This window comes from Mixophyes fleayi, chromosome 6 (assembly GCF_038048845.1).
Source record: "Mixophyes fleayi isolate aMixFle1 chromosome 6, aMixFle1.hap1, whole genome shotgun sequence".
Taxonomy (NCBI): Eukaryota; Metazoa; Chordata; class Amphibia; order Anura; family Limnodynastidae; genus Mixophyes; species Mixophyes fleayi.
In genome coordinates, this window is record NC_134407.1 from 198,940,191 (window position 1) to 198,964,982 (window position 24,792).

The 24,792-nt window shown below is 40.5% G+C and overlaps 2 protein-coding genes across 4 annotated transcripts in view; one reads left to right on the forward strand and one right to left on the reverse strand.

Annotated features, from left to right (window-relative positions):
* Positions 1–24,792, forward strand: part of LOC142095160 (myosin heavy chain, skeletal muscle-like) — a 167,283-nt gene that overhangs the window by 133,577 nt on the left and 8,914 nt on the right. For all 3 annotated transcript variants that reach the window (XM_075177994.1, XM_075177993.1, XM_075177992.1), the window contains exons 12-15: positions 629–765; positions 19,730–19,833; positions 21,067–21,259; positions 24,338–24,541. In XM_075177994.1, the coding sequence (XP_075034095.1) occupies positions 629–765; positions 19,730–19,833; positions 21,067–21,259; positions 24,338–24,541 (638 nt within the window). The remainder of the gene's footprint in view (positions 1–628; positions 766–19,729; positions 19,834–21,066; positions 21,260–24,337; positions 24,542–24,792) is intronic.
* On the reverse strand, positions 15,042–17,850 carry LOC142095162 (E3 ubiquitin/ISG15 ligase TRIM25-like). The gene has a single exon (XM_075177999.1). It carries the CDS (start codon positions 17,841–17,843, stop codon positions 16,269–16,271), a length of 1,575 nt encoding a protein of 524 aa, XP_075034100.1. The 5' UTR covers positions 17,844–17,850; the 3' UTR covers positions 15,042–16,268.

The window sequence follows — 24,792 nt, forward strand, 5'->3', positions numbered from 1 at the left end:
TCCAGACCTGCTGTGTTGGCAAATTTGTTGTGCACCTGCACCCTGATTGGGCAGAAGCTGCAACCAATCTGATCAGATGGTCACTTCACATGCACACCTCTCATCCATAGCACAATATACACCATGAACGAACTGGGGTCCTTCATCAATGGATTCTGACTTCTAGGGCAGTAAGTAGTCCAAGGTACTTTAACATTGGAATTCCCTTGGAAGATTGGGAAGGTGCCTACTAAATAGACAGGGGTTTCTCAAAGAAACCAACCCCTTTAAACATTTAACTACTATACCATTGGTTGCCTTGCAATCTCTCCTTTGAAGAACATCCTCTTTGCAAAACTTTACATTGAACATTACATTGTGTTTCATTAGTGAACCTTACATAGTTGTGTTTTGAGTTTCCTTCGGTTTGGCCTTTTTCTATATGTGGAGAAGCTTTTTGTCCCTAGACTAATCCTCTTGAAGGACAGAGATAGCAACAGTGACACCTACAGGTTTGAAAAGAACAATGCATTTCCTAATAAAAAAAACATTGTGAGGTTCAATAACATTTCATTGAACACAGCGCAATAGATAAAAAAAAGTATTTTGTGTATTGTGGAAATACAGTTTTCTGACCCTTTATTTATAGAGGAGATTACTGACCTGTCGGAACAACTTCGAGATGTTGGGAAAAATGTTCATGAACTGCAGAAGTCAAAGAAGAAAGTGGAGATGGAGAAAGAAGAGATGCAAGCTGCTTATGAAGAAGCAGAAGCCGCTTTGGAGGTATGTGAGAAAGATTAGCTGCTAACCATACCTCCCAGTTGTCCCGCTTCAACGTGAGGTACTGTCCCTTTTGTCACAACTGTTGGGATTAGCAGAGGTATGTCCCACTCACGATGGCGCATGAGGCTTTCCTGACCTTTTTCTAGGGGGAGGTGAAGGCTTGTAGGGTGGCCTAGTAATTGTAAAGCACGGGGGAGGTGACATGGCCCCAAAGTGTTGTGGTAATACTTCTTCATGGCAGTGTGCATGATTTGCCCCGATTGGACAAAAGTTGAGAGGCATAGGTATGTCGTTATTTTCTTAAACACAGTTTAAGAGAACACCCACATACCTGCTAATTGTCCCGATTGTTGGTACAAAATACGGATGGGTTTCACAAAATTTGGGTGGAATGGGGGCGTGACCTAATTTGTCCTGATTGTTCATTCGGGAATGCTAGTACCTGTTGCCTAAATGCAGTAGAAGCAGCCGATCGACAAAGCAGCCTTTGTGTCTCAGTGTTGTCACCAGGGGCAGATCTAGGAAATTACTATACCCCGGGCAATGTAGGAAGGGGGGGGCGATTTAAGCCCAGCCCCCTTTCCGACTTCAAAGGCTCCCGGCGGCTGCACAGTATGTGCAGGTCCGTTCAGCAGTGACAGTGTGCTGTCCCGCTGCTCTGATTGTGTTTAAAACACAATCAGAGCATTCGGGCAGCACACTGTCACTGCTGAACGGACCTGCACAGTGTGTAGCTGTCGGCAGCAAGCCCCTGCTAGGATCCGCCACTGGTTGTCACTATTTCCTATTGGATTAATAAACTGAATTAGATTTGTGGTAAGACCTCATAGGTCTAAGCCTGGGGCAGCTGACTGGTATGACTGGCAATCTATGTTCTCGTTTGGATAGTAATAAATTACTTATTAGAAATATTTACATAGGCTAAATATGCGGCATTAAAATAGGATTGACATACAATAAATCTCCAGATACATTAATATTCCTGTGAAAAAAATCAATATATTGCAGTTTAATATATCTCAGTAGACATAACAAGAACCAAGCAAAGCAGGGCCATCGAGACCTATACTAACACCAAACTAACACTAATTAGAGATTAAATTGTCCAGGGAACTTAGTTAGTTTGGTGTAGCAATATTCTAGCAAGATTTGTCCTCTAATTGTTGTAGCCGACAGCAAATTACCTCCAAGCGGTGTCTGTCATATAATCACCAATTTATTTTACCTGCCTGCTTCACAGCAACATCTCACGACTATGACAAGTGAAAGTTGGACTCTATAAGATTACATAACGTAGGTGTGTTACTGATCAGGACAGAAAGACTTTGGGGGAAGTTTTCTAAGCAGTAGTTTAGTATGCGGTTTGCAAAGCGCCACATGCCAGGGGCCTGATTCATTAAGGATCTTAACTTGAGAAACTTCTTATTTCGGTCTCCTGGACAATACCATGTTACATTGCAAGGGGTGCAAATTAGTATTCTGTTTTGTACAGAAGTTAAATACTGACTGTTTTTTCATGTATCACACAAATACTTGACAGTTTATTTGTACACTGAAATTTAAAGTTGATATTTGTGTACTACATGAAAAAACAGTCAGTATTTAACTTATGTACAAAACAGAATACTAATTTGCACCCCTTGTATTATAACATGGTTTTGTACAGGAGACCGAAATAAGAAGTTTCTCAAGTTAAGATCTTTAATGAATCAGGCTCCAGATGCACAATATTACCCTGGTACCCAACGGACAGTGGTACCATCAGGGTCCTAGTGCATCATTGGACGGATAGCCTCCCACCTAGAGGGCAGGGCCGATGCTTAGTAGTCTAGGCTTTTAGAAAATGGAAGAAAGGGGACATTTTTTATTTCTTTATTTGATTGTTTCGTTTTTTTCAGTTCTGATAGGCAAGACAGCTTAAACAACGTGCAAACCACATCTTTTCTTTTCTTTTACTAAGAAGCAGTGGTTTAAGTCCATCTATATTACATTATTGCCGCATAACTATTGCTGCAAGATAAGTGGTAGAGGTAGTACACCTAAGAATTAAAGACTATAGGGGGTATATTTACTAAACTGCAGATTGGAAAAGGTGGAGATGTTGCCCATAGCAACCAGATTATAGTTATCATTTGTTTAGTACATTCTCTAAAATGACAGCTAGAATCTCATTGGTTGCTATAGGCAACATCTCCACTTTTTCAAACCCGCCGTTTAGTAAATATACCCCTATACTCTTTAATAATTGTATTTATTTTTATACATTTATTTATACCTTTCATTTTTGTTTATTTGATTATTTTCTTGCCGCTTACTGTGTCATATTCAATTGTCAAACTTTTTTTTTTCACTCGTTATTACCATTCAATTTATAATACTGATTGTTAAAATTTTCAGCATTTATGCCAATAGTTTTAACAATCTTGGTAATCATTTCACAGTCCCCATAAGACTGGATTTGCAATCAATGAGGCATTGACTTCTAATAATAAATAAACTAAAAAAAAATGCAAATTTTTGGGGGATTTAAACCTCTTCGGAGGTGCAGAAATAGGCCCCATAGTTGCCAACTGACCTTAATTTCCAGGGACAGCCCTAAATGTTAAAGACTGGATACTTTTGTCACTGGAAATGTCCCTGTTTTTCAATTTCACCAAATTTACCTTACTATAAGATTCCGTTCTCACTGTTAATAGAATGCATAATGAACACTGTATGGCAGCGCTTGCCGGCGTCCCTTTAAATGATTGGCAGCTCTATGACAACATCATCATGAATCAATAGTTTTCTGCTTTTGTTTTGATGTTTGTTTATCCACATGACATGATTGACACATTAAAATACATGACTCTCTCAGTTCATATCCTGCAGAGATTACGCTGTGACATGCACCGAGTGAAGCGGGTTTCACAGACCTGCTATAAAGCAATTTTCATTTGCAGATTAGAATTTAATACCTGCGTGTGACTTGTGGAAAATGCATTATTTCTTCTAGGCTGGTGAAATTGGAAACTTGCTTGTTTCTGATCTGTAGAATTAGTCAGGGAGCGTGCATTTTATTACCGTACTGACGCTTTTTTTTCAACTACACTAAACACTTTATTTTCTTATTGAAAATACGCAGAATGGGAGCCAAACAGAAACCCTGGACTGGAGCCAATTAAGTAGTTTTAAGTCCAAAACAGAGGCAACGTGGATAAAATGATGCAAAGGGAACAACAGGAGGAAAGAGCAATAGTTGACTTGTAGCTCTACATAAATGTGTCTTAAAAAACATAGGGAATAAGTTCAGTTAAAATATGCAATTCATTCATTTCATTCAACTGTATTATTTTACATAACATAGATACAATGGATAAGAATGATCTAGTTATAACTTTTTTTTATATTGTGTTAATTCTGCCATCTAGAGGACAAACTTATAATTTCACCTCTTACAAAAACAAACAATAAATATTCCGTCGTAGTCAGTGTTGCTCATTGTATAGATAGACGTCTATGCCTATATTTACCAAACTGTGCGTTTGAAAAAGTGGAGATGTTGCCTATAGCAACCAATCAGATTCTAGCTGTCATTTTGTAGAATGTGCTAAACAAATGATAACTAGAATCTGATTGGTTGCTATAGGCAGTTTAGTAAACATACCCCCTAGAGTAGATGAATGGACACATAAAACCATATAAGTATTTCACAGAAGGGGTGTAGGAACAGCAGGCTAACTAGTACAGGTATAATTATTTGATTAATCTAGCATGTGCAATAAATAGCAGGCCAGCATTACTGCTTGATTGTATTTTAAGGGGATATTATTTAATAGAACTGAAATTTAAGCTGTGTACGGTGGAGATGGGCAAATCAATTAGGACGAATGTAAGAGATTCACCCCCAGTGAATTAATTTGTGGATTGTTCTTTAAATGCCCAAATTTTGGTATATAAATAATATACCATAGGAAATTGGGCAACCCCGTCCCTATTTACAAAGCAATAGTGACCAGTGACCGTCTACATCCATACAAGCCCCAAAGACCAGAAAAAAAAAAATATAAACTATTTAATTAAAAAAAAAAATCTACCCAAACCCTTTTAAAATACTTTTATTAGATATAAAATCTTTTCTTCTCTCTTGATCCACCGTAGTCCAAATGAACCGAGAATTCCCCATAAAAAAGACCTACCCGCACGCTAGTGTTGACTGCCACGAAATGATCAAAGTCAGGAGACCTCTTTACTGGCGGCCAATCACAAGCATTTCTCATGCTGGCTGACTGTGCTTGGTGGCCAGTGAAGGAAAGTCCTGGGGGCAGTCAGCTTTGACTTGTTTTTTGTAGGGATTTTTCAGGTTTTTGTTTTTATTCATTTGTACTACAAGACGCCAAGGAAGAGGAAAATATTTTTTTCAGATTTAATTAGCTGATTAACAATGGTTTTGAAGAGTTTTGTATTCAACTACAGTTTGTTTTAAAGTCTTTTTGTTTTTAACTTATTTTTACTTTTTTTTATATAGGAAATGTGTCTTATACCATTATACATGGAGCACTGAGTTGCCACTCCAAGGGTCCACACAGCCCAGGGGTCAGTAAATACTCTAGTGCTTTTCAGTGCAGGGCTGGAGGCAGGGACTGTCTGGCAAATTTAGCCCTGGGTGCAGGACTCAGCTTTGGGGTGTCACCCATTCTTTTGCATTAATATTTCTGGCTGTCAAAAGTACTATCTGTCAGCAGACTTCAAATATAATATTTAGCACTCCAAAGTGCTTTTGGGGTGTCCCCCATTGTTCAGCATTAATATTTCTGGCTGTCAAAAGTCCTGTTTGTCAGCAATATTCCAAATAATTTTTAGCACTCCAAAGTGCTTTTGGGGTGTCCCCCATTCTTTTGCATTAATATTTCTGTCTGTCAAAAGTCCTGTTTGTCAGCAATATTCCAAATAATTTTTAGCACTCCAAAGTGCTTTTTGGGTGTCCCCCATTCTTTTGCATTAATATTTCTGGCTGTCAAAAGTCATATTTGTCAGCAGTATCTAAAACAATTTGTAGCATTACAAGTGCTTTGGTCTCATAATGGATTCTAAGCAACCAGGTTCTGTCACCAGTCCTGATGGTAGTGTTCCCAGTACGTCATCTGGGTAAGGCGATGTCAAACTACACAGTCTTTTGAAATCAGTCAAAAAAACACACACCCCAAAAATTTTTACCGCGTTGAAGCGCCAAAGAAGTGTAACTGAGGAAAAGTTAAGTGCTGATAAAATAAAAATTGCCAACATGCCATCCTACACACGCAGTGGCAAAGAGAGAATGAGGCCTTCACCTTTGTCTACCAGTGGCAGATCAAAAAATGTTACTGAGTCTTCTTCTTGTACAGACACTCGTGACAAAGCAAAACCAAGTAATTTGGAGTCTGAATCAGAAATGACACCAATCCCTGTGGAGAGTCCATCCACCAGTGGTATGTCTAATCGTGAGCATTCTGTTAGTGACAGTGTACCCATGAAGAAGGGTCACATCTGATGTGTGCCTTAACAGCCCGAGTGTAGTCAGTGATACACAAATTTAGGATGCCACTTTTGAATTAGAAGAGGATGAGGGGGAGATTTGTGTAGGCGACGAGGGCACTAATGATGATGTTGATGATTATGATGCAGACAGATACCAAATTGCCTTTCTCAATTTCTATTTATATTCTAGACTCTATAATGGCTGAATAGTTTTCTATTTTACTCCTAGTGGAGAGGGGGTCTGATGCAGACAGATACCAAACTACCTTGGTCCATTTATTTTTACTTTCTAATTCCACAGTTTATGCAGGCTGCTTCTTTTATATTCAACTACAAGTGGAGGGCGGGGAAGGGGGGGCATAGATAGCCACCAAACTACCTTGGTCCATTTATTTTTACTTTCTAATTCCACAGACTATGCAGGCTGCTTTTTTTTCTATTCAACCACAAGTGGCGGGCGGGGGGCATAGATAGCCACCAAACTACCTTGGTCCATTTATTTTTACTTTCTAATTCCACAGTCTATGCAGGCTGCTTCTTTTATATTCAACTACAAGTGGAGGGCGGGGGGGGGGGCATAGATAGCCACCAACCTACCTTGGTCCATTTATTTTTACTTTCTAATTCCACAGTCTATGCAGGCTGCTTTTTTTTCTATTCAACTACAAGTGGAGGGCGGGGGGGGCATAGATAGCCACCAACCTACCTTGGTCCATTTATTTTTACTTTCTAATTCCACAGTCTATGCAGGCTGCTTTTTTTTCTATTCAACTACAAGTGGAGGGCGGGGGGGGGGGCATAGATAGCCACCAAACTACCTTGGTCCATTTATTTTTACTTTCTAATTCCACAGTCTATGCAGGCTGCTTTTTTTCTATTCAACTACAAGTGGAGGGCGGGGGGGGGCATAGATAGCCACCAAACTACCTTGGTCCATTTATTTTTACTTTCTAATTCCACAGTCTATGCAGGCTGCTTCTTTTATATTCAACTACAAGTGGAGGGTGGGGGGGGGGCATAGATAGCCACCAACCTACCTTGGTCCATTTATTTTTACTTTCTAATTCCACAGTCTATGCAGGCTGCTTTTTTTATATTCAACTAAAGTGGAGGGTGTAATAGACACCCAAAGACGATAGCTACATTGCCAATAATCAAAGATGGAGGAGATAGACAACCAGGTTGTCTGTATAATTTGCAGACAAGTGTTCGAATTAAGGACGGCCTACCAGGGATTAAACTGTTTTTTCATAATTTATTAGCTTTAAAACTACCTCACTTATCCAAAAAACTGGTGGAGCACTAAATTTGGTTATTTTAGCCCCAAAAACATTGATTTTTAATCAAAATAGCAGAACAAAACCAAACAAACCAAAACCAAAACACGCAAGGGCGGTTTTGCAAAACCAAAACCAGAACCAAAACACAAAGGTAATCCAGATCCAAAACCAAAAACAAAACTAAAACACGGGGGTCAGTGAGCATCTCTAGTTTTATTGCAGGTGACAATTTCACCTGTAAATACGCTTCTTTGCCTAGTGTACCCATTAAAAGGAAAGGTCTGTTCATTTTTTTTTTTACTTTAAAATCGTCTTCCATGAGAAATCAGGCTCTGAGGGGTCATTTTGCCTTTTTTTTTTGCCTATATCATTTGAAAAAAAAAGATATAGCATTGCTCAACGGCTGTGTTACAAGGCATTTATTATTAATATTAATGATTGAGAGTTGCAACAGAATTTGTTGACTGTTGTTGTCCCAGCTCTATTTACAGACTAAATTTTGTGAAATGGTGAAGCAAAAGCAGAACTCTTAAGACCGTATCACCGGAACTTTGACCTGATCTGACGCAAATCTTGTTTCCCGCAAAAATTTTGCCGCAATTTCGCTCATCGCTAATTGTTAGCATTCACATGCTGAGTTTTACTGTCAATATATGACAACACCAGCAAGACCTGCAGCACTTCATCTTTGGTGTCTCACACAATTACTGACGGGATCTTTGATCTGATGTTGCTGAGATCAAAAAGAGACCTTTCCAATAATATTACACTCCATAGATATTCCTGCACAAGACCTCCGCGTTTAGTCTGGAGGATTAGCTCCAAAAGAGCTTAAATATTCACAATTTTCAGAACAAGGGATTTGATTATATAAAAAGTGTTAATCCTCAGATTCATGCTATTTGAAGAAGCCTTACACATAAATCTGACAGTTCGTTAAATATTCTCTTTTCATCAAGAGATCACTTTTTTCTTGACGCAGCAGTTCAGACTCAGAGATATATCTTGTTTTTCTTTTCATTAGCTGTTACTAATCCCAGCTTCCCACATCGGTCTTATTTTAGAGGTAACAAAGGTGTTTCAATTTCTCAATTCTAAATTCATGAGTACAATTCTGATGTGATGAAAATGAATGTGTTGGGATAGTTGTAGGAATGCTGTGAAAATTGATGGGACGGGAAGATGGCTCACGTCCGTGTCTTAAGTTTGGGTCGTGCACACAGTGGACTCATGCCACGTCTGTCGCTTTTTGTGGAAGCGGCATCCAGGTTGACAGCAGATGTATAATTTGTGTATTTATTTAAACTTAGTCTTTTTACATTCAGGCAACATCCTTCTGCATCTTCTACTAAATACACTGTTTTAATTCTGCGTTTTAACCCAAGCCTATATATTACTTATATAGAGTTGTGTATTTAAATTACCCTTGGATACAACATAAAACTGCTCTGTTGATAAGGTTATATTTAATACTCAAAGCAGAGCTGATCCTAAGTAGAGATGAGTGAAATATTCACCTTTACCTTTGACGCGTTTCGCCAGAGAAATTCGCCATTGATTGTCCCAGCCCAACAGCAGAATGAATTGACTGTTGATGTCCCAGTTCCATTCCTAGACTATGTATTCAATGAAGTAAAAATGTACAAATACATTCAAGTGATATAATGTGTTGCTTCAAATGAATATTATCTTGTGTTCAACATTAAAGCTTCCATCATGTCGCGGTTGTTTCCTGCCGTTCGCCAAGCCACCATTATGATGCATGAGCATAGAAATCTCAGAGATCACTATCAACTTGTATCTAGATAGTGAATGAGCGTCCAGAAGGATTCCCGGTCACTGTGAACTGGGTGCCTCCTGGCTCACTGAAGTTCTAAGCTGCACCCAACGACCACAGGTTAGATTGTTACAGGAGCAAATGCTGCAGATACAGGATCTACTTCAATGGCTTCCTAAGCGTGGGAGAAGCATTGATGTCAGCCCTTTGTTGTCACCTTTCTCATCAGTAAATAGTTATCTGAAGTAAGAAGATAAGTTGGACGCTTGAAAGCAGAGCATTTGGTTTTATGTGAAAGGATCATGCTGGAGGGTTTGTAAAGGGGAACTCCAAGTAGGCTTAGGATTTTCTCAATACTTTCCAGACAACTAGTAGAATGTAAAGTTAGGGTGTTGAAAGGCGGTCAGCGCATGGCTACCGTGACTTGGCCACTCTGATAATGTGTCATGAGCCACGGATCACTTCCTCCTACAGCGGTTCCCTTCCTCCTGACCGTCTCCATGGCAACGGTCGGGATGCCTTCTGAGCAACGACACGTCCCGGCAATGCTGAGCAGCCGGGCGCATGCGCAGGGTAGTGAACAGCCTGTGGGCTAATTAATGAGGCAGTAATTTATTAAACAGCCCCTGGGGGTACTTACTGGTCAAGGGTCCTGATTGGCTCTCTTCTGTATTTAAGGCAGGGAGGGCTTAACCTCCCTGCCGGTTATAGCGTTCCAGTCCTCCACTGTTGCTGACCTGCTGTTGGATTCCTGTATACCTGATCTACCATTGTGACCTTTTGCCTGTACCTTGGACCTTGCCTGTTTGCCTGTGACCCTGACCTTTTGGCTTGTATTCTGGACTTCGCTGTTTGCCTGTGACCCTGACCTTTTGGCTTATATTCTGGACTTCGCTGTTTCTCTACGGACCTCTGACCTCGGCCTGCCTCTGACCATCTGCTCCAGTCTGAGCCTGCGGCCACGGTTCCATCTGCACTGCGGCCCTCTTTGATGAGCTTTAACTACTCTGAGCCTAAGACCTGGGGGCATCCGAGTACCTGTGAGCACGTAAAGCTCTACGGGAAAGGCGGCTGCTAAATGTGAAGATCTCTACTCTTCTGTTCTAAAAGCTCATCTAGGTGGTCGTGGGCCCTAACACAATGCAATGACTATTTTCAAACTTCTCGTGAGTGTTAGCCCTGGTAGCGTTTGTTACAGCTCCAGACATGGAATCATTAAGGTCTGCCAATGTGGAGTGGATCTTAATAAGTATTAATTTATTTCTTACTTTTTTTACTGTAATTATGTTAAAAATGCCAGGAATACCACCCTTTCTTACCACAAAGGGACAACATATTTACTATTATTACTGAATGAGCAGATAACATTCTATGAAACATTTTACTATGTGATTGTGACCTTTGCTCAATATTCCTCTCCATAGGAAACATACTCCTCACATACAGTAATATCACACTGGTGTCTTTAAAACGTCAAACAAGAATTTTTGTCCAGTCTGTATCATTACATCTGTCCTCCCTCCAGTGACACATGTATTATAGATCTCCTATACGGAGCACAGGTACATTATTCTGTGCCTGACTCATTCAGTGTTCTATTGATTATTTCCCGTAGGATTCTATGACGAGCTTTGGGTGCATGAGGACAGAATTGAGAACAACTCGTTGAATGAGTGTATAAAACAGAAAAGAACAATCAGAATTACCTTTTCATTTCACTCCCCAAAGTTATAATATCAGGGGCATTTTTCTTTTTACTTTACTAGATGATTTGCTTTGTTAGCTGTATCTCATTTTTAGCTAGCAAAGGTCCATTTTGATCAAACCTCCTATTTTTTAGTGTCGTACATAGTGAGGTTTGCAATTCAGCTAATCTATTAAAGGCAAATCGCCATGTAAATCTCCACTTTTCGAACCTCCAAAAATAATCTCCAAACATCTCACAGTGACAGAGATCATCGATTACGGCATAGTGAAGTCTAGGACTGGAGTATTTACTAAACAGGGATTTGCAAAATGGAAATGTCCACAAATAATCTCATGGGTTTCAAACAGTCAAGATTTCCTAAGTACCAGTGAGATGAGTGAGATTGAACAAATAATATTTTTTTAAAATGTAAAAAAAAATATATATATATATATTAGTGGAGAACTACAAGACCAAGCCGTGGCAGCTGCTTTGGCAATCGGGAACTTGTGGAGCTACAAGAACCAGCATGTCTTGTCAGGCAAGGCGCACTGGAATAGTTCCACAATAGTATTTCATTGCTTTCCACTAATGCCATTGTTAACAACGGCAATACAAAAATGACATTAAGACGGAACTAATGCCCCCTCATTCTCCTTCATTAAAGAAATAAATGAAGCTAAACTGAGAAGTATTAGGTAAAAAATGAAAAGTTTAAAGCAGTGTTTGCCAAACCCAGTCCTCAGGACCTCTAGCAGTGCAGGTGCTCCCGGTAACAAGTGAAATAATTATACCACCTGTAGATCTGTTACAATGTGTCAGTCAGTAATGAATACACCTGTGCTCCAGCAAATAGATATGGAAAACATGCACTGGTAGGGAGCCCTGAGGACTGGGTAGATTAGTATTTCAGCAATGGAGCTCTTCTCTTTCCCACTCTATCCTACCCCTTCTGTATCCTTCTCTGAAATGGCGCTAGATTGCCGTAGAGGGTGGTATTTATAGATTCAAAAGATTGCGAGATCTGAGATCCAACAATGTCACAATGATGTTTTGACTCGTTTAGGAATCCGAATTAGCGCGAAAGTAATCGGAAGCCCGAAGTTCGAGTGTGTTCGTTTTGAAGAAAGCAAGCCTGCCCATTTCTAGTTTAAACTATTCAAAACATACCTCCGAACATTGAGACTATCTAAATCAGGACACAGCTCAGAAAGTGGACATGTCTGTCACATTAGGATGCATGGTTATGGTGCAAGAGGCATGGTTACACTATTGGCTCTTAAGCACTAGCCCATCCCCCACACCCCACCCATCCCCCAAAATCACCCTTCACTTGCTCCAGGCACCAGAGACATCTGCCTCTTGTACCCGCAACACTGAAAGTCAGGGAGAAAGGCTCCGAGCACGGAAAGGCATGACAGTCCCCTCAACTTGAATCGGGACAGTTGGGAAGTATGATAAAGAGGGGGTTTGAATAGACATCCTCAGAGCCATGGTGAGAATGGACATTTACTCTTTTCTCATACTTTAAAAGTGGTCCGATGAGAAATAAAATTTGCCACATAAGTCTATATCTGGCACACAAAAATAGGGGCAAATGTGCTTAGATACCCCACAGCGCTAATGACATTGCACAAGAGAAGAAACCGCTAGTGCCAGTGGCAATGAAGAAAAAAAGTTCTGATGCATTTTCAACCAACATATTTAGAATTACAAGCGGAATGTTGTGGGTTGCAAACATTTATCAGTTGTGTGCAATGTAAAGCAAATTGTGTTTGCAGATTCTGGTGACACTGCCATACAAAATGAAATTAATTTGTATTAGGCATTTTATTCAGAAACTGCTTAAGAAGAGGTACAAATATATGCATCTGCCATTCAGCAGGAACATGATCATGTCTCACCATCCACATCTCAGAATCTAAACTTCCCTACCACACACATACTCCCAAAAAATTATACTCTAAAGACAAGTTTAATTATTCATAGGCTAAGTGAAACCAGTAATGCAATCCCAGAGAGTACCCTGACTGTTAGTTCTCTGTCATGTGCAACCTTATGTAACCCCTGGGGATGCTGCAGTTGGACTTGAGCACCCAGGGGCTAATAATCACAATTGCATCAGTAAGAAAAGAGATGCATATAGCTATTTACCAGTCAAGGAGAAGGAACTACATCTCCCAGAAAGCTGTTATGAAGAGGGGGCGGAGCCTAAGAAGACTGAGAAACCAGAGGGCGGAGAGAGAGAGGGAGAGAGGAGCATCCTGGGAGAGACTGAGCTGTGTGACCAGTTCAGATAGGTGACCCTAGGCAGAAGGGCACTGGATGAGTGATCTGAGCAGAGAGAGCAGTCTGCAGAGATATCAAAGCTCAGTGCAGTTCTGAACAAAACCTGCTGGAAGCCACAGTTTGAAGCTGTAGGAGGAGGTTTGCATGCATCTCTGAAGAAGGACATTTTACAAGTCAGCCATTTTGGAGATAATCAAGTTCAGACCTGTGACACACTGGTGCAGATAAGTTACTGGTTATTTTTATCTATCTGTTGTTGTTCAAGTGGGGTTTGGACTATATCTGGCCACAAGGGCTGAAGAGTTAGGGATAGATGGGTGGGCAGGTAAATATGCACCAAGTGTGTGTCTAATCAGCACTTGTGGAACTACAAGTCCCAGGATACAAATTAGAAAGGATTTTACAGTTGTTGCTAGAGGAGGGTCTGCATAGAGGAGGGTCTGCATACTGTGACTGCTGTACCTCACTGCAAGTGATTTAAAGACCTCCAAAATCTGAAAACTGGACAAATGATGTTTCCATGCCATGCTGCATACATACAGAAGGGCCCCAACTTGCAGTGCACTGCTCTATTTGTGTGGTGTGTTTGAATACTGCTGTGTGTGTTTGGCAGTACATTGTAGGGCTATAAGGGGAAATATATAAATTCACCCTGCAAGATATTCACAGTATCAGGAGCAAGTAAGATATCTGATATACTTTTTCATGTGTATAAAGCTGTGACAGTTAATGGTTATATTGTTATATATTATATTATATTGTATGCTGTTATTGATTTATTGCGAGTTTTTGTGTTAACTTGGTGTGCATAGTAAGAAGTGGTGCGCCACTTTCATCCACACTGTTTTATTACTGTATTGTATTGTTTGCACTATTATTTCAAATTATACCAAAGTATATTTTTCCATTTAAATAAATGTGCCTGGCTGGCTTTTGCAGCACACATTTTGTCACAGAGTGTTAATACTGGGCAGGGGGTTTCCCGGATCTCCCCCTGGTGTATCTTTTGAACACCCCCCAGAAGAGAAAGCAGAGATTCGGGTGGAGGCACTGAAAACCAAGTACCAAGGTGAGAAGCATCTGCGTGGTTCAATATATATATATATACCCTTACAACGCTTAATACACAAGGGGGTGTTACACTTAGAAAGAAGCTCCAAGCAAGTTCCAAGAGATTTCCCAATTCAAGAAATAAAAGCCACGCATGGTACAAAGTTTGGAAATTTTTTCAAAGTGGCATGGATAACATGGCAATGCAACAGGGTGCTTCATGAAAAAACAGTCAGTATTTAACTTATCATCATCATCACCATTTATTTATATAGCGCCACTAATTCTGCAGCACTGTACAGAGAACTCACTCACATCAGTCTCTGCCCCATTGGGGCTTACAGTCTAAATTCCCTAACACACACACACACACAGAGACTAGGGTAAATTTGTTAGCAGCCAATTAACCTACCAGTATGTTTTTGGAGTGTGGGAGGAAACCGAGCACCCTGGAGGAAACCCACGCAAACACGGGGAGAACATACAAACTCCTCACAGATAAGGCCATGCTCGGAAATTGAACTCATGACCCCAGTGCTGTAAGGCAGAAGTGCTAACCACTACACCACCATGCTGCCTACTTATGTGCAAAACAGAAAACTAATTTGCACCCCTTGCATTGTAACATGGTTTTGTCCAGGAGACTGAAATAAGAAGTTTCTCAAGTTAAATAATTAAGCTTTTTAATGCATTTCATTGCAAATAATTATAATTATTATAATATATTATTATTATTATTCATTGAGTAACACCATACTACAGGCTGCAGATGTGGCTAACTGTGATCAAAACAGTGTAAAATTATTATTATTATTATTATTATTTTTTATTTATAGCGCGCCACAAGGTGTCCGTAGCACCGTACAGGGACAAACAATATCACAGTATAAGGTGAAACAGCACGGTACAATTAACAATAAGCACAGTAACTCAGGAAGCTTAAAGCAGAGCTAGAGAGATGGGCAGGGGGGTGAGGGAAAGGGAAGATCTGCAAACGCTGGAAGCTTGAGCCCAAGAGGGAGGGCACGGATGACAGGTTTAGAGCCACAGAGGGGTGCAGAGAAAAGCGAGAGGGGTCAAAGGGCAGAAGGTCCTCAAGGAGGAGGGCTGAGTAGCTGGCAAGCAGAGTTAGAAGTGGTGGAAAAGGAGGAGAAATGGCCCTGCTCATAGGAGCATACAATCTAAGGGGAGGGGTAGACAGACAGAAAGACACAAGGGTGAGAGGGAGAGAAGGGGGAACGGAGGCTGAATCAGGGAAGGGGGAAATGTGGTAAAATAATATTTGTTCTTTTTACTTAGTCTGTATTATCAGATAAAAGTTATAACCCTATATCAAGGGGAGCCTGAGATAGATCTGATAACTCAGAATGGAAAATCTGTTCACCTGATGGTCTCCGACAATGTGTATGAGAGTTATCTGCTGACTAAAATGTACCTAGTTTGCTTTGGGAGCCAGTCATTTGGCTCAACACCTGAATGACTGGATATGTGTAACATGACTCTGTATGCGTGCTGCCAACTCTTAGGATTTATACTTGGGGGGATTCAGTGACCCATCCATCCTGCATTGTGGTTGCTCTGTTCACAGCATGGAAAGAGAAGAACTAATGGGATTTGTAATAGGACCATTGATCCTTATGTGAAACCTAAGATGTGTAGCCCCAAACTTTCTACAGACTAAATGAAGGAAATATTGTAAAACGCACAACATTATGGATCTTTCATTTCACATCGGGATCAATGCAAAAGAGGCCACTAGCTACCTGTTCATCATTCTGTGAATGGCATTTAGAGCAGTAGAAAACAAGTGGATTATGAAATTCTACCAAGTCTAAAATTGTCATAACCAAACAAATATTTATTTTTAATTCTATTGGTTTGAAGTTGATTTAATGTATTACAAGGTTTTTTTTAGATTCCAATATTAGCTCAGGATTCTAACCCAACAATCCCCCCATACTCTGAATACAGCATGGAGGGGCTCAGTGAAGGTGGCAGTGAAGGTGTGTACATGTCTGATTGGGTCACTCAGTTCATAAAAGGACAACTGCCCGTTCTCATAATCCAGGGATACTCTGAATTTATGGCAAGAGTTACAGTAAGGTATATCTATAGCTTTTTTGTTGTGTCTCACTGAATATTGATTTTCACAATACCGTAAACCCCAAGATTTGTTGTTATACCCAATGAATGACTGATCTCCTTTCCTTTCTATACTTGTGTAGGCCATTCCCACAATCCAGGATCCCGTCCTACTGGTCTCCACTTCCCAGTAATGTTGTTCTGAGGAGAAACTCCTGGTGCTTAAAACCTGATAATTCTCAAACCTCTCTGGTATTGTTGGGAGACTCTGACTTGTCTTTGACATTGATACCAATTTTAAGTCATCTGACAAAGTGAGGTTGTTGCTGGCAGTATTTACATCTAATAATATGCTTGACGCTTCCTTCAAATAGATCCCTCTCTTTTCATATGTTACAATATTAGATAAGCCCATGTGCAAATTTTTTAAAATCAGATCCAAATCGAGATCATCCCTAACCTTTTTATCATCTCCATCTCTGTCCTTATCTTCTGTCCAATGATCACAAATGTCATCTGTGTCTGAAATGTGGACCTGTAAGACAGTCACTGGATCAGACATGTTACACATCTCCTCAATGTGACTCATCTTCCTGGAAAGCTTGTCCTTCTTTATTTCCAGCTGCTGGATCAGATCAGAGATTGAGAGTGACACCTGCTCTTCCTGCCTGGAGATATCACTCAGGACTCTCTTCTCTAGGTCGTCCAGCTGTCTCCTGATGTCTTTAAACAAGGCAGTAACTCTCTCGGTTAAACCAGCTGCTTTTTCCGGTACGACTCTCTTGCGCTCCTGTAGACTCTGGACTTTCTGTTCAGTCTCCTCTCTCTTTGTGGTCAGTGTGTGTAGAGCATTTCTTAGCTGTTCCTTCTTCTTCTTAGAGGCCTCATCCAGTAGCTCCACCTGATGTCCCCGATGATCTCCATCCAGCCTGCAGGACACACAGATACAGTTACTGTCCTCAGTGCAGAAATATTCCATGATCTTATTGTGGACGGAGCATTTTCTGTTCCCCAGAGAAGTGGTGGGTTGAGATAAGACATGTTCAGCTGACCTGCTGTGTACTCTCAGGTGATTCTCACACAGAGAAGCTTCGCACATCAGGCAAGATTTAACAGCAGGTACAGTAGAGGTAATACAGTAAGTGCAGAATATTCCAGTCACTTCCTGTTCTGGCTGAGCAGAGAGGAAACGTTGTGCTATGTTACACAGAGTTATATTCCTCTGTAATGCAGGACGCTCCTGAAATTCTGCCCTGCATTCAGGACATGTGTAAACTCCAGACCCCTCCTGTGTATCCATCACATGATTAATACAGACCCGGCAGAAGTTGTGTCCACATCTCAGTGTTACAGGATCTGTATAAATGTTCAGACAGATGGAGCAGTTCAACTCGTCTCTCAGGTCAGCAGACGCCATCACTGAAATGATAGAAGTGAAAGTGAAGTCTCAGTGGGACGTTCTGTAAATAACTCCAGAGGAAGTGGTGATAATATAGCTATGCATTTAAAGTGAAAGTACATTGCATAACTACTAAGGTGTCAGTAGTTCAATTATACTTTGAGGTAAAGTAATAATACACGTACCAGTTTTAGTTGTTGTCAATGCCCTCTGTAATCTCATTTTCTACAGCCTAACATTACACATCAATACAGTTTAGTATGTTACTTGCCAGTAATTATCCTTGGCTTTAGTGCAAATATTCTGGCACAGTGGAACTGCTGCTCTGTCTCCCATATTATATATATATATATATATATATATATATATATATATATATATATATATATATATATATATATATATACACACATATCTATACACAGTACTGTGCAAATGTTTTAGGCAGTTGTGGGAAAAAATGCTGCAAAGAATGCTTTCAAAAATAGAAGTGTTAATAGTTTATTTTTATCAATTAACAAAATGCAAAGTGAATGAATAGAAGAGAGATCTAAATCAAATCAATATTTGGTGTCACCACCCTTTACCTTCAAAACCGCATCAATTCTTCTAGGTACACTTGCACACAGTTTTTGAAGGAACTCTGCAGGGAGGTTGTTCCAAACATCTTGGAGAACTAACCACAGATCTTCTGTGGATGTAGGCTTGTTCAAATCCTTCTGTCTCTTCATGTAATCCCAGACAGACTCGATTATGTTGAGATCAAGCCTCTGTGGAGGCCATATCATTACTTCCAGGGGGTAAATGTATGAATCTCCGGATTCTTCATCTCCAGCGTGTTCAGCCTCTTCAGCGCTTAAATTTAAAGCGGCGCTGCATTGTAAAGGGAAACTTCCCTTTACAATGCAGCGCTGCTTTAAATTTAAGCGCTGAAGAGGCTGAACACGCCGGAGATGAAGAATCCGGAGATTCATACATTTACCCCCAGGACTCCTTGTTCTTCTTTACGATGAAGATAGTTCTTAATGACATTGGCTGTATGTTTGGGGTTGTTGTCCTGCTGCAAAATAAATTTGGAGCCAGATGCCTCCCTCGTGGTATTGCGTGATGGGAAAGTACCTGTCTGTGTTTCTCAGCATTGAAGCCATTATTAATCATGACCAAATCCCCAACTCCATTTGCTGAAATGCAGCTCCAAACTTCCAAGGAACCTCCACCATGATTCACTGTTGCCTGCAGGCACTCATTATTGTTCCGCTCCTAGCTCAAAATGATGCCCATGATCTATTGTCACTATGATAAACATTCAACCCCATTCAGAATTGTCTTAACATGTAGGCATTCTGGGCAGTTGCCCAGAGGCCCCACGAGCATAGGGGCCCTATAGGCTTGCCAACTTTTCAGTATATTATTCCTGGATATTTATTCAGAACCTTTAATCACTCTTTATTAAAACATTTAGGTGGACTAATCACCTCAGTATCAGCTGTTATCTGTACATGCGATTTTGCTGTTTGCGAATACATATCTTGACCTTGACGAAAACAATGTACACAAACTAATTGCACATAAGCAAGACAAAATCAACACACAAGTTTTTGAAGCAATTCTCTGGAAAGAAATTTTGCAAATGTTTGTGTTGAACACTTGATTAATATTAAATAATTATTAATTGCATACTGTGGCATCTCTGTCTGTATAATTTAACAACTGAGTATCATTTCATCAACTTCAATGCTCATGTTATATTGTCCAAACATGTTTGTGGATTAATCTCTGCTGTACAGCATGTTGTTTTTAATGTTTAAACACTGATTTTGTTGAAGGTACCAATAAATAAAATTTATTCCTGGGAGTGGTTATTAACGTTGCGCTATTTGATTGTGTCCTAAATTCTCTCTCAGGCCGAAGAGAGTAAAGTAGTGAAACTGCAACTTGAGATGACTCAGCTGAAGGCAGACACCGATAAACACATTCAGGATAAAGAGGAAGAGTTTGAAGCCATCAGGTAAATATTCTAATTCTCTGCCTCACTTCTGTAAACTATATCAGGGGTTGTAGGGGAAAACCAGGTAAGGTGTCTCCAACTATCTCAATCTAATATTGTACCACACTCACATGTTAATGTGACTATTGTGTAAGGTAAATGTTTTATACAAGAGGCAAGAATTAACTCTATAATTCTAGATATTATTCAAATGTCCACTTAAAGGAAAATAAAGGGTAGACAATGATGAAGGTAAGCCCTGCATGAAGGTAGACAATCAAAGGGCAACTATCATCCAAACTTAGTGAGAGTTGTCCTTTAAAAATATATGTATATTTATTATACTATTATACATGTGACTTGGTGGGACAGAGAGCTTAAGACATTTTGAAATGGGGCCATATTACTTCCAATTACGCCCTTATCAACCATAGACAATCAGTCCTCGATGGCTGAAGTTATTGTCCTGACCCTTATTTCATTTTCTTAACCCTTTGACAGCCATCTCACATGTCTCACACTTAAGAGACCAAAGCATAATTTTTGCTTCAGATGGAACCTGCTTCATCAGCATTTTTAGATGCTGCTTTTGGTACCCCCAATCCCATTGGGGAGAGGGATCTCAAAGAGATTGCTAACCCCATAGGTCACAATGTGTCCCTGGGGCAGGTAGGAATGGGATCACTAGGGTTTTGTGAATGAGAGAGGTGAATTGTCATCTTTCCCACAGCACACCTAGTTATCATTTATTTACTACATTCTACAAAACGACAGCTAGAATCTGATTGGTTGCCATAGGCAACATCTCCACTTTTTCAAACCCGTAGTTTAGTAAATATACCCCCTAGTGTGTGATATCCATGACTATGATATTGTATGTTAACACAACTGGCAGCAAAGAATATTGCTAGCCCCACACTGCAATTTGGCAGATTTAGATCAAATTAATTTAAAAAGAATATATTTGGAGAATGACTACATTGTTAATGATGATTGGGGGCCTTGTAATTCAGCTGCTCAATGCTACTACTCCAAACTCTGGAATAATTCCATTTGGTCACCCATGATTGCAGTCACATTAGATACAGTTCCGCATATTAGGCAAGACAGCTTTACTCTGCATCAGCCGCAGGTTTTGGAAAACCCTCTTCTCGCAATAACTTTCTCTTTCACCAGCTCTGTCTCCACTGTGTAGCTTTTACAGCATGAGAGGTTTAATTATTCATCGGTTTAATGTTTACCTTCTGCACGTAGAAAGAACCACCAACGTACCATAGAATCGTTACAGGCCAGTTTAGACGCTGAGGTGAAAGGTCGGGTGGAAGTCACGAAAGCGAAGAAAAAGCTGGAAAATGATATCAATGAACTGGAAATACAGCTGGAAAACACCAACAGGAGCAACGTAGAGCTGATGAAATTGATAAAAAGGCAGCAACAACAAATTAAGGTGATTAAATAATTAACTATATTTGAAAACTTGGTTATCAGCCAGTATAGGCTCTTAGTGCCTGCAAACAGTTACCTTCAGTAGGTTTACCTGACTGGAAGTCAATGCTTCCTAATGATAAACCCTTTATCTTAAATACATTCATTTCTGGTAAACTTTTGCATATAAAATCATGTAAAACAGTAGTATTTTTACTTATATATAAAGCAACTCGTCTTCTGAGTATAGTGGTCCTATAAATATCCAGATTGTTTTAGGCAGTAAACGTCCACAATTTATTCTTAAAACAAAACCTTAAGGGGGGAATTCTGTTAGTCGCAAAGTGTCTCCATAATGTCCATGAGACACTTAGCAGTGGATATTTATACCGTAATTGCCGGCGACGTGCGTGGCGCGATATCCACGTGCCACATCCCTGGCAATTGAATTCCCCCCCTAAGAGTGACCTTTGCCCTGTAATTTTACCTATATTTAATATCATGGTCCCTTTAGAAGTTTTATGGTCCCCTAGGATATGGTGATAAAGGGGTCATCCACTTTTAGACTATATCTTCTCAAAGAAACATTTAACAGCAAGTAGAGCGGGAGTCCCCCTGTCTAATACCCCCCTCCCCCGTTATCTGAAGCTCATGCTGGTGGGCTGTCCATAGCTTACGATAGACCATAATAGATACACTTCCATAAAGCTCTGATGTAGAGCTATGGATGCTAGTAGTAAACTACCTGCAGCGAAAATTTACTTTTTCTGCAGTCTGATACCCAACTTCAGGGTTGATTCAGGGTGGATTACAGTATTTACTTGTGGTAATTTATTCAAAAATGTTTCATGTAGGAGATATTATTTTCTTACCTAACTCATCCTCTCATGAGATCCCCATCGTCCTATAGACACTCACCTCACTGAAAGTCCCACCTGGGTGTATTCTTTAGGATGCAAAGCTTGCAGGGCCCTAGGCAATGTCAGCCCCATTCTTAATTATTTTTGGCAACCTTCTCTGAGTTCCCAGTTTTGTCTCTTTCCCTCAGACAGTATTAGCTCTAACCCAGAGATTGCCTTGGTACAGGGGATGTAGCCTGGTAAAAACCATGTGAGTTTCTGCTACAACAGGAGACAGAGGTGAGGGGCTGGACTAAAAAGGAAAGAAGCTCATAAGTGGTTATCCCAGGGGAGAAGTCAGCCACCTCAGCAATGATGGGGTATGCCCTCTTTAGGATAGCGATGGCCCCGATAACGCCACATAACTCCCAATATATTTTTAAATCTTGGACTACACTCAGGATGAGTGAGGGCCTCCACAGATTGAAAAAAAAAAATGTTGGTCTTGGACGGTGGAGCCCCAGGTCAGTCTTGGCCCCATACACTGGTACCTCCTGTACCCACTCCACTACGTTCATTCAGTCTCCTATCACTGAATGTCCTCAGGTTCTGGCAAACAATGTTGACATTTCCAGACCTCATGGATAGACTAAGTTTGGAGGGCAATAGATTCAACAGGAAGTGGCATGACCTCCTTGGAAGCCTGGAACATTGAGAAGACATTCCCCCAACCCACTTCTCTTCCTAGTAGCAACAAGCAATTCAATAGCTTTAGATCCCATCAATGGTGTGGCACCTGACAGACACAGCTCTGGCAGCGCTTAGGGGTGCTATTGCAATTTTTGTTGCTTCTGTTATGAGCCGCAGCGATCCATGGCTCGCTTCCTCCTGCTCCATCCCAGCTGTCACCATGGCAACGGCTGGGATGCTTTCCCAGTCAGTGCCACGTCCCGGCAACTGTGGGTAGCCGGGCGAGTGCGTATTAGTTGTAAATTAATTAATAACCTCCTGGGGCTAATTACTATTCTATGGAGCAATGTCTCCTTATTGGTCCATATTACCATTTAAGGCAGGGAGGGCTTAGTCTAACTGCCGGTTATAGCGTTTGTGTGCTGCACAATTGCTGACCAGCTCTGTCCTATTCTATCCAGTTGACACTCTGCATTTGACTTTATTCCTTTTGTGATCTTTGGCTTTGACCTTGGCCTTGCTTGAACGCTGATTCCCCTGACCTCTGCCTGTTTACTGGATTACCTCTGTTTGCTACCTGCCCTGCCCTCTGGCCTGTTTCCTGTTTATCCTACTCGCTATGGACCCACAACCATTGGACTGTCTTTGGTACCTGCCCTCTGTATTCTAGTTATCCAATCAGACAACCTAAGATATGTATGTCTGTTTCCAACATTTCCATATAGCATTTGCCCAAGGGGCTGGAAAATCATTTTAACAAATTCAGGTTCACAGGGACTTAGAAAAAAATGTCCCTTAGTGCCAGGATGTCAGACTGCAGCTGATCGGGTAAGATGGTTCAGCCAATGAGCATGACCTAACACCTTTCTTTCTGCATTCTTGAAATTCTCCAGCTGTTGTGGCCTTGAGAATATAGTAAGCAGGAACCACCAATGACTGGGGAACAGATCACCATCATCATCAGTTATTTACATAGCACCACTAATTCCGCAGCGCTGTACAGAGAATTTATTCACATCAGTCCCTGCCCCATTGGGGCTTACAGTCTAAATTCCCTAACATACGCGCACACACACACACACACACACACACAGACAAAGAAACTGAGGTCAGTTTTGATAGCAGCCAATAAAGTTACTAGTATGTTATTGGAGTGTGGGAGGAAACCGGAGCACCCGGAGGAAACCCACACAAAAACGGGGAGAACATACAAACTCCACACAGATAAGGCCATGGTCAGGAATCAAATTCATTACCCCAGTGCAGTGAGGCAGAAGTGCTAACCACTGAGTCACTGTGCTGCCCCACAACAGATACACTCGTTTCTATCTAATTGGAGGAGGGGGCTTAGGTTAAACATTTAAAGGGTAAATTTCAGATTCCTTTTCTTAAATTAATCTGCAAACAGACAAACATACTGTATTGAAAGTACTCAAAAATGTGTTAAAACATGGGTTAAAGAAGTTTCCAATTTTTTATTACAGGTGGGAAGTCTACATATGAACATTCCAGCTTAGAATGTTCTCCGTTAGTTGTAGAATCTTTTAAATTGAGCTGTGTTTGTGTTTCAGGATATACAGACACAGATAGAGGACGAGTCACGTCAGCATGATGATGCCAGAGAACAACTGAATTTAATGGAAAGACGTACCAGCATTCTGGCCTCAGAGCTGGAGGAGACTACAAATGTGGTGGAAGCCTCTGAACGATCACGCAAGGCTTTGGAGATAGAGCTGATGGATTTAACGGACAAATGCAATAAATTAAATAATCAGGTATTCCTAACAAAATAAAGTAGGTAAAATATCAGATTAATATTCAAACCTAATTTTACTTTTCCTGTCACCCAACCATCTTGTCTCTTATCACATTCTAGGGGTGAAAACAAAAATGTGCGAATTAAGCCCTATTTTAAGAAGCATTGAATACCGCAGGGCTTGTAAATGAATTACTCTCTGCACATTTCACACAGAGTAATAAAGTATGAGGCAACTTGAATCAAAACAAAAGACAGTTGTTGTCAGAG

Excerpts from the sequence above, each read along its gene's own strand:
- LOC142095162 (XM_075177999.1), bottom strand. The coding sequence starts at position 17,843 with ATGGCGTCTGCTGACCTGAGAGACGAGTTGAACTGCTCCATCTGTCTG.